Consider the following 10,692-nt stretch of genomic DNA (forward strand, 5'->3'; position numbering starts at 1 on the left):
AATTTATTTATGACAAACAACTATAAAATCTAATCTAGTCACTGTTACTATAACTACTTCAGAAAAAAATTAACGAGAGAGATTGTAAATAAAAAATAGCTTTTGACCGGAAAGTCTTCACTTTATGCTCTATCTTTATATTATTCCTATGTCCATAGTCCATAGGGCGCAACGGAATAACCAACAGCTGTACTTATATTTTTCCAAATAAAGTTTTACACATACATGCCCAAAAATATACATTTTCAAATAAAAATTAACTATTAAACATTCATAATTAATCAACTTAATTTCATCGCACTACAGATTATCTCAAGTTAGTGAAGTAAAACTGTTTGTTGCTACTGCTTCTCCGGGAATCGAACTCGAATAATCTTCTTGAAGTATTGATATTAATAAGAGAAGTATTTAATGCAATAGGTTAATATCGTATCAGCTTGTGTTGAAGTTTCGTCCATAAGGTCATCATATTGTTAAAATCAAGAGCAGAATAAAGGTCTTTTTCGCTTTTTATTATACTGAGAGCATCAAGTCTCTCCTCTTTAATGATGGACCTATTTGAACTTTTAACTATTTTAAGTAAACTTAAACCACCGAAAAGCTCGCTGTAAGTATTACCTGACAAACACGAGAAGCTTCCCCAACAGCTATTTCATACTTCGCAGCTAACATCAAGATGCTTTGCGTAGAAGAGTATCTATTAAATAATATCTCTAATTGCATAAAAAGCGGTTAGAATTTAGGCATGTGATTAGGTGGATACAGCAGAATCAATAATTTTTCAGTATTTTCACTTGTAATATTCTTTTTGTCTAACAGGTTGTACAACCATTTTGAGTTTATCTCGTAGAAAGTTTGTAATTGTATAATTAAACACTTAAAAATTTTTTTCTATAAAACATATTTATGTCAAAGCTCGCTGCATTAGATTCACAGTTGTCAATTTTTGCCGGAAGTCTTTGTTTTCGATGATGTCTGAAAATCCTGTTCTGGATTAAAATTTTGGCATTTCCTATTAAGTTTAGAATTAGGTCTGAGTAGGTAACATGTATTGCACTTATCTAACTAAAAAGCAAGTATTTTTATCAATCTTTAAAAAGCTTTATTGCACAATTTCAATTAAGTTTACCAATGAAACAATAAACATGACTTTTTTGACAATACATTATTAGTAGGTAACAACTTTTTCATAGGAACGTTTAGATTTTGATGCCTCTTTGGGCTAGTTCAGGTCCATAGTCTCTTCGGTAGTTGCCACTGGGATCGTATTTACTTTCCAAATTCTTCCACCAATCGTTTTTGTTCTTGATCAAATATTCAACAACTTTGTGGGTTCCTTCCTTTTGTTTTTCGCTACATTTGGAGCACTTGGTGTTCAAGGCATCAGGAAGATTTTCTAAAAGAATGATGATTCAACTTTAAATGTACATCTATTGAAACGGGTACCGAGATGATGTTATTTAGAACATTTTAACAAAGAAAACTTGAAAACTGAATGCAAATGTCATAAAGAGCAATACAGAAAATGACGTTTATTATTTAACTAAACTTTATAAGAATTCATCACAACAATTACCAAATTGTGCTTCAAATACAATTTAGTAACTTTTGTGTTAGTTACTTATAAGTAGTTGTGTAAAGATTAGCTCCAAGTAAAGCCTTAATTGTCACGAATTCATACAAGGATTAACAATTTTGAAAGCTTTTTAATGCCACATTATTCCAAAATGCTTTTAAAAATCCACAATTGACCAAGCAGGAAAAAATGCTACTTTAAATATTTAAAAAAGTTATATGACTAAATAAGATTTAACCGCTTCAATATAAATAGTTACAAATAAAACATCAATAGATTTTAGTAACATTTTCCAAATATTAGAAAAATAAATTTTTGGAACTTACTTTTCAGTTCTTGTCCATCGGGAGTACACTTTCCTTTGTCCATAAGGCAGTTGTAGTAATTTTCGAGTAGCCTTTGGTTGCTGAGGATTTGATCCAAGTCGACATTGTCGTACTTGATGGTGTATTTTCCATTCTGTGGTACAGACGATACGACTACCACGAAAACAGCCAAAAGACAAACGGTTGCGATTTTTGACATCTTGCTTCTTTAGATCACTTGTGCGTCTTCGAAACTCTGATTTAAATTGTAACACAGCCGCCTATTTATATATGAATTTCTTGTATTTGGAAGCTACCGCACTTTTTACGTCACACACTAAATTATATGTAAGTAGGCGTTTCAACAACAGGTTTGTCACAGACGCTCTTCATACACGTATACATATATAAAAAATATATAATAAACAAATAATTACATTATTTTTATTATTTGCGTCCTTCTATTGACTTTGTTTACTGGCGTAATATTTTGTGAGAAATAAAATATATATTTATTACTTATTTATGATTCATTAAGCAAAAACTAATTAATGAACTTAGTCACAAACCTCAGGTCGCAATGATTATTTAATTATAATGTAGTATCAATTAGTTAATGTACTTGCTAATGGCATTTTTCTGTAAACAAGGTGTAATAGTAATTTTGGAATTTTGGCTTGCACAAATAGGAAACGAAATCTTATTGTTTCAAGGAACTATGATATATCTACATACAAATTAATTTTGAATTAGGCAATTTTTAAAAAGAGTTTTCGTCAGAAATTGTAAGATTAAAATGTTTAGCAAAAAAATTAGATTTTAGAAAACAAGAATTATAAAAGAATAATCATGGATATATTTACTTCATAAAAAAGTAATTTTAAAATAAGTAATAAAACGTCATATTTTGTATGTTGTGCTAACATCTGAATGATAGATGAATTCATTAAGTCAAAATGCAAATTCGGCCTGGAAAATTGCTTTGAAATGTTTATTATAGAGAGCACGTACCCTTTACATTTTACATATTGCTTGAAGTATTAATTATTGAAATAAATATTAAACCACAATAAAAGAAATCTTTATCAAAGAAAGTAGCAGTTTTTTTTGTTTATACAATTATCATTCGTATACGTATAATAACATGTAATTATTCTTATTAAAAGGCACCAATTTTGCTTACACATTTTAAAAATTTATACAATAGTAATGTGATGTTAATTTCAGATAATCTAAAATATTAATTTTTCCATTATTAGCAGAAAATTAACTAATCAAGAGAACACCTACTCCTACCGCAGAATCAAGGAAAACAAATCCCCTAGGAGAAAAAGGCTCCGGAAAAAAATGCCCGTTTATTCTAAACGTTATTATATGATTTAAAAATCAACACTTCAAGTTATTGTCTTTCTTAATGATGAATTCTATTTAACTACTTGATTTGTTTTATTTTTGCTTATATGTGTAACGATAATATTATGTTGCGGGTTGACATTCCAAGCTTAATAAGTAATAATTGAAGGGATGTTCATCATCATGAGGTCGTCAGCCCTAAGACTGTTTGGACAAGCATCTCCACTCTTTCCTAAGCTGAGCTAATCTTTGCATTTCTTTAAAACTAGAACATCCCACATCCTTAACTATTTGTGAACAGTAATCTAATCTAGGTCTACCTCTACTCCTATTAACTCCTGTTTCTGCTTCTAATATGTCTCTAACTAGCCCTTCGTTTCTGAGAAGGCGCTCCACCAATCTATCTCATCTATTCCTTATTGATTTTCATAACTTCCTCTATTCTCCAACAGTTTCCAGGTTTCCAGTTTCCTCATATAATACCACACCACAAACGTCTAATGAGTTGTACTCAGGATATCATAATGTAGCGCTTTCCGATTGTCTTCCATATCACAGGCATCAGAGTGCTATACAGATCTCTGTGATCACTCTGAATATTGAAAGAGTTGCTGCCTTCTTTCAGGAACTTGTCTCAGTTTGGTTTCTCATTAAAGACCTCTGCATTATGGTTGAAACTATGATCAGGCATAATTCAAGCATATTTTTAATGAAATATGAATAATGTGAGAAGACTACGTCTTTATATTGAGTGGATTCCGAGAAGATAAATCCCAAATCATGTCTGTTAACACACTGTTATCAATTATTAATAATATCAAACAGGATAGAAATACTAGCAGATAATTTCTATTAGACAAATGCATGGTGACTACATTACATTACCTAACTGACCAATACCTCACTAACCATTGGTTTTAGGTAAATGATACTGTTGAGCTTTTCGAAAGACAAAAAGACAATTTAACAAGGTATTAAAAAATAATAAAATATATAGGGTGTTCCATTTAAAAAACTAAAGGAGATGTCATTTCAGTTGAAACTGGAAGCAACATTAATTAATCCCAAAACATAGATGACAATCAACTATGCAACTTTGACCTAAGGAATATACTATCTTTAAAAGTAAAGGAATTATGACTTAGGGTGTTTTTTCTAATTCACTCTGTCTATAATTCTATAATTTGTTGCCTGTTTAAAATAATAACACTAACACCTTCCTTCAAAAAAAAAAAGAAAATCAAAAATATTGGAATTTGTAAAACAACACGTTTTTATGAAAACTGGTTTATTTATTAAACAAATAAAACTGAATAATTTCTCACATCCATTCGAGTTCCATCTGTTATTGAGTATAAAATCATTTGTCAACTTACAACAATTATTAAAAAACCAAATAAGGAACAATTTTAAAATGCATGGCATTTAAATTATATTTATGACTTGCTTCGTATGTATATTGTGGGTACCACAACCTCAGATAGTATTATAAGAGAGGCATTGAGAATGACAACCTTTATTATGTTCTTGTTTTTATGGAAACTTACGCACTAATTAATATTAAAAAAAAATACAGATACTAATTGACCAATGGAATAATGTTTTACTGTTGTAAATGGTTTCTTAAATTACCTACAGGCTTATTTTTATATTCTATTTTTTTTGTAGATGTGTGTGTTATTGTAACAATGGTAATTTCAAGGTTTAAGAGTGTGCTATGTACGATTTAAAATCAACAGCTAGGAGATTTTAACTTGGAAACATCATATGGTATTATTCAGGGTGGTTTCAAAAAAAGGAAGAATAAAAATGGCGAGTTTTTACTGTCATCGGGAAGATAAATAGAGTAAAATATATCTAAAAAGAAAGTGTTAATGAAAGAATGATAAAGGAAGCATTAAGAAAAGGGAAGAATAATGAAAAACGGTAGAATGGTGGGTGTTTAAGGAAAAAGAATGAATATAAAGGAATATTGAGAAGGTGGAGAAAGAATGATTATGAAAAGAAAGAATTTAGAAGAAAAAGATGGGAATATCGGGAACAGAATAAAAAAAGTAAGGAATATGGTGATGGGCTGATAAATTCATTATGGCTAATAAGGGGGTAATATTAATTTGAAATCATTTTTTCGATTTAAATTTTACTCACTACAAACTACCTCAAATTAATGAGGGAAAAATTGTTGCTGTTGTCACACCCCCACCCTCATTAATTTGAGGTAGTTTGTAGTGGGTAAAATTTAAATCGAAAAAATGATTTCAAATTAATATTGCATATTAATCCACTATTATTAACTAACAATGTCATAGAATTTCATATAAGAAGGGGGTAGATGTCAGTAGAATATTCAGTAAAGAAAAGTGACATATTCATTTTAAAAGTGTGTTAGAAAAATGTCAATAAAAATTGTTATTAAAGAGACAAAATTCACACTCGAATTCCAAGGTGGAGAAATGGAGAAATTTGAGTTAAAGTGTTTGGAATAAGTAGAAAGCAATATGTATTTTATGTTGTAAGGGAATAAAAGAAATTGCGAGTTCACTTTGTAGAAGTTCGAGTCACAGAAATTCGACCGTAATAAGTATACGTACGTTTAAATGAAATTAAATATATTTTAAAATATTCCACGTTGAAAATAATAATCTTGAATTAACTATCTATTAGAACAACAAAAAGTTACTAATAATAAAAATTATGATTTTCCTATAAAGTAACGAAGTGATGTATGTATGTATTTATATCGTTTAAATTTCTTGTAGCTTCTCAAAGGTCACAGTGTTGTTGTTGAAGATAATAAATTAATAAAAAATATAGTGAAACTCATATGTAACATTTTTTATTTGGTTTATAAAGAGTGAGATATATTAAATCGATTGGATTTTAGGTATGAAATTAAATATTACAGGGTTTGTCCGAAAAGTAATAGGACTGATTTCCTTCCACCGCGACTGTACTTCGGAGAGTGCGCGCACCGACTGGATTCGGTAGAGGGCATTCCAAGCTAACGAACGAGCGGCTGGTGAGTTGTCTCCGAGCACCTGGAGAGTCAGAACAGGCTTTTTCGCGCGATGTGTTTCTGTGAGTGGTGCAAGCCGAAAATGCAGCGTTCGTTAGAGCAGAGGTACACGATTAAATTTAAACATGTGTGAAAGTGATCCCCAATTTTTGAATAACGTAATCACAGATGACGAGTCATGGATCTTTGAGTATGATCCCGAGACAAAGGGGCAATCTTCCGAGTGGCACAAGCCGGCGTCTCCTCGCCTAAAAAAGGGAAGAATGAGCAAATCCAAAGTGAAAACGATGCTCATTGTCTTTTTTGACATGAAAGGCATCGTCCACCATGAATTTGTTCCTCCTGGACAATCCGTCAACGTCAAGTTTTACGTGGAAGTGCTCAAGAGACTCAAACGAAGGGTCAATCGGGTCCGACAAGACATCGCAGCCGACTGGAAATTGCACTACGACAACGCCCCGGCTCACACCGCCTTTCTTCCATCCCAATGCTCCCGCAGCCGCCCTACAGTCCAGATGTAGCCCCCCCGGACATTTTCTGTTTGCTCGCCTGAAAAGACCGATGAAAGGCAAGCATTTGAGACGACAGAGGAGATCCAAGCAGCATGCACCGCGGCTCTTAAGGCTATTCCGGAGAATGCCTTCCGTGACGGCTTCACTGCTTGGAAATCGCGCTGGTAGCGCTGCATCGACGAGCCTATTTTGAAAGTTTTTAAGGAATTGTAACGATTGGCTCAATACATTTTTTAAATCTACTCAATCCTATTACTTTCCGGACAAACCCTGTATAGTGGCACATAGATAGAGGCACTGGTGCTTAATATTTTATAGGTCAATTAAACAGAGTACACAGTTTTTTATTTTCGTAATAGCTTAAAGATCGGGTTCCGAGGAGGAAAACAATAGGGTTTCAGTTTCAAATCTATTAAATATGCTGTGTTGTGTATATGCTGATACCTGAAAGCATTTTGGTAAACTGACCTAGCTCAACATAAGAACATCTATTGAAGAAACGTGTACATATTTTAGAGAAAAAAATTATGTACAAGCAAAGCGGAAAAGGTTTTGAAGGATATGATCACGACAAAACACCTTAACATTGTAACCCACATCAATCAAATTCAAGCATTCTTCGGTTAATGTTCGGTTAGGTTAGGAACAAACATGAGGTAGTGTGAGTTGTCGTGGTGTGTTATAGTTAGACTAACCACTGTGTTAAGCTAGCTTGCTTTTTACATGTTTGTATATATTTTGTATTTACACAATTCTTAAGCGTGTTCAGTGATGACCGAAATTGGTCTTACATTTTCGCATTTTGGTCTTGGCCTCTACCAAAACTGTCTTTATACTAGCATGATCAAGATCAAGACTAAACGAACAAGACAAAGATTAAAACTAAGACTAAACGAATAAGACCAAGACCAATACCTAGGCCAAACATGCATAACCAAATACGCAAGACTAAATGATGTTATTACTTCCAGTGGATTTATTAGGAGGAGTAAGGGTAATTTCTTGAGTTTTCATAATTGTCCCAACTATGGGCACTATTTTCATTATGAGTTATGACAAACTCGCATGTATGACACAAAATTTCAGCATTTAAGACAATTACGGAGTCGGTAGAAACAATCGTAAATGTCTAGATGAGGGCCCCCACCCCCTTGGGAGGGATCAAAAGAGGAGGTGTCCCCCACCACTGTACCATAAAAAGTTCGTGGCAGTCTCACCCCCATAAAAAATTATAGGGGTTAGATGGGGGTGGGGGTAGGGAGGATCGAAAGAGAGTAGGGGGGATCGAAAGAGGGTGGCCACCTGAGTAAAACCCCATAAAAAATTTGCGCCGGTCTCACCACCCATAGAAAGTTATGGGGGTTGAAAGTTGATTATTTTGACAATTTTCATACACTATAATTCAAATAAAATTCAATAAAAAAACATATTTTCAAGCGGGTGGAGATGGGAGATCGAAAGAGGGTGGTCACTTGAACAAAACCCGATAACCTAACCTAACCTAACCTAACCTACCCTATTGATAAAGATATTTAAATAATGTTTTATATAACTTTCTCAATATTTTTATGTATTTTTCCATTAGTTTTACCTTTGAATATTGTTTAAGAACGACTATATAAATATTTACATGCCTAGAAATGTATAGAAATTGGCATATTTATTAACTTTGAACCCCTATAACTTTTTATGGGGGTGAGACCGCCACGAACTTTTTATAGTACAAAGGGGGTGGGGGCCATCATCTAGACCTTTTCCGAAACATTTGCACTTAGAATTATTAAAAAACCGTAAGTATCAGTTTAAATGAGCAAGACCAACACTGAACACACAAGACCAAGACCAAGACCAAGACTGAGACAATATCAGCAAAACCAAGACCAAGGCCAAAATCAATACTTGGACAGTCTTGCTCTTAGTCATGGTTTGCTCATCGATATGTTTATTTGAAACGTGTAGATAATAAAATACTTTTGAGAATTTCAGAGTTTAACGCGTACCTTACTTAACTATTAAAAAAAAAAGACTTGCTGACGACTAAATGAGTCGTGTTCGAAGAAATCTCTGGACGTTTTTTACATATTATCACATGACATTTCATTACGCTTTTATGAACATGTTTTATTTGTATATTAACTTCAGTACACGTTAAAAATGTACAGGATAATTATTTCAAACGTATTTCAGAAAGTAATAACTACTGAATGGCAAAGTATTGGCTTCCGGTGTCGCTGTCGAGAGCTCAGAGTATAACCTTCGCTCACGTTGGAAACACAGCCTTATCGGTCGGACTCTTGTTTACATTCTCCATAAAAAATAAATTCTCAATGCAGTATGCAAGTGCATAAGTGGGCATTTCTGGTGGCGACTCTCCATGGTCTGGAATTCTGCTAATGATAGTGGAATTGTCGGTTTCTATAATTCTTGTTGATATCATCATCATAAAGTCGTCAGTTCTAAAACTAATTCGACATGCACCTTCACTCTTTACTGTTCTGAGCTAATCTTCGCATTTCCCTAAAACTAGAATCACATCCTTAACTATTTGCGAATAGTAATCTAATTTAGGTCTACCTCTATTCCTCTTAACTCCTGTTTCTGCCTCTAATATGTCTCTGACTAGACCTTGATGTCTGAGAATGTGTCCTACCAACCTATCTCGTCTATTTTTTATTGACTTCCATAGAGTCCTTCCATGAGTTCTCCTATTCATTCTAATACCTCTTCATTTCTAATCTTCTCTATCCACGGCATCCTCATAATTCGTCTGTAACACCAAATTTTAAACGCTTCTAACCTCTTCATCTTGTCCGTCGCGCACACTGTCCGTGTTTCGCACCCGTACAGCGCTGCGATCCAAACATACACCTTTAACAATCTTTTTCGAATTTTTAAAGTCAATATTCACGAATATAGAAGTGGCTTCTTTTGATTGAAGGCGACTCGACCCTTCGCTATCCTCTGATTTATATCCCTACTATTCCTCCCGTCCTGACTTATCTAACTTCCTAGGTACCTAAAATCAGCCACTTCTTCTAATCTTTCGTCTTCTATCTTTATATTTCCTCTTTCCCTACTTTTTCTTCCCTTGTATGCCAGTATTTTTGTTTTACTTTTCTTTATTTTCATACAATACTGTTTTGTAAATACCGCTTCAATTTTATTTATAGCTATCTCTAACTACTCCTTGCTAAATGCTAATACTGCTGTATCATCTGCAAATCTAAGCATACTAAGCTTTTGCTCCTCTATATCTATCCCTACAGTTATACTGTCTTTAATGATGTTTTTGATTATGATATGATGATCATATTAATATTTCCAGTAAAAATAATAGGTAACTTAAAAAAAAACCTAGCAATTAGGGAACGTTCTCGCTTCAGTTTTTGTGATATAGAGAATACGGCAAAAAAAAAGTTACAAATACAATCTAACAAACTGTCATGAAACCAATTTTATTTTGGTTTTGTTGTCTTCTCTTGTTCTTGCTCACAAATTTTTTGTCTTGTTCAGTGGAAAATTGCTTTCTTATTTTACCTTACGGTCAAGTAGCTTACAGTTGTAAAAATTTCATATTAATAAATGCATTCGCACGAAAGGTTAATGGATACTATAATTAACAATACTGCGTGACCTCTTGTAAACGATCTATTTTTCCGTGGGTAAATTTACTTACTTAATTATATTTTAGGTTTTACCATTTTACCTGTTTATAGAAGTATCTAATTGTAAGTACTGTCTCGAAGCATAACAATACATAATCAATTTTTTAATGACTTCTTCAGAAGCAGGATAACGGAAATGTGGTTTTTTACCACATCAGCCGATAGTATGCAGGTTAATCTAATGATTACATGTTAGAATAAATATTAAAAACGATTTAATTCCTAAGGAAATTAAACATAAACACGTTATATTATATTATTTATT

The 10,692-nt window shown here is 32.9% G+C and overlaps 1 protein-coding gene across 1 annotated transcript; it reads right to left on the bottom strand.

Moving 5' to 3' along the window:
• Window positions 1-1,077: 1,077 nt before the first annotated feature.
• Window positions 1,078-2,150, bottom strand: LOC108734466 (ejaculatory bulb-specific protein 3). The gene is made up of 2 exons (XM_018466049.2): window positions 1,903-2,150; window positions 1,078-1,396 (listed from the first exon to the last, which is right to left on the bottom strand). The coding sequence occupies exons 1-2, from the start codon at window positions 2,099-2,101 to the stop codon at window positions 1,200-1,202; spliced, it is 396 nt and encodes a 131-aa protein (XP_018321551.1). The 5' UTR covers window positions 2,102-2,150; the 3' UTR covers window positions 1,078-1,199.
• Window positions 2,151-10,692: the final 8,542 nt, after the last annotated feature.

This window comes from Agrilus planipennis, unplaced genomic scaffold (assembly GCF_000699045.2).
Source record: "Agrilus planipennis isolate EAB-ADULT unplaced genomic scaffold, Apla_2.0 scaffold96, whole genome shotgun sequence".
Taxonomy (NCBI): Eukaryota; Metazoa; Arthropoda; class Insecta; order Coleoptera; family Buprestidae; genus Agrilus; species Agrilus planipennis.

What these genes read in the sequence shown, in the direction of transcription:
- LOC108734466 (XM_018466049.2), bottom strand. Translation starts at nt 2,101, where the DNA reads ATGTCAAAAATCGCAACCGTTTGTCTTTTGGCTGTTTTCGTGGTAGTC. An exon ending in CGATGGACAAGAACTGAAAA is followed by an intron (nt 1,397 to 1,902) that starts GTAAGTTCCAAA and finishes TCATTCTTTTAG; the next exon opens with AAAATCTTCCTGATGCCTTG.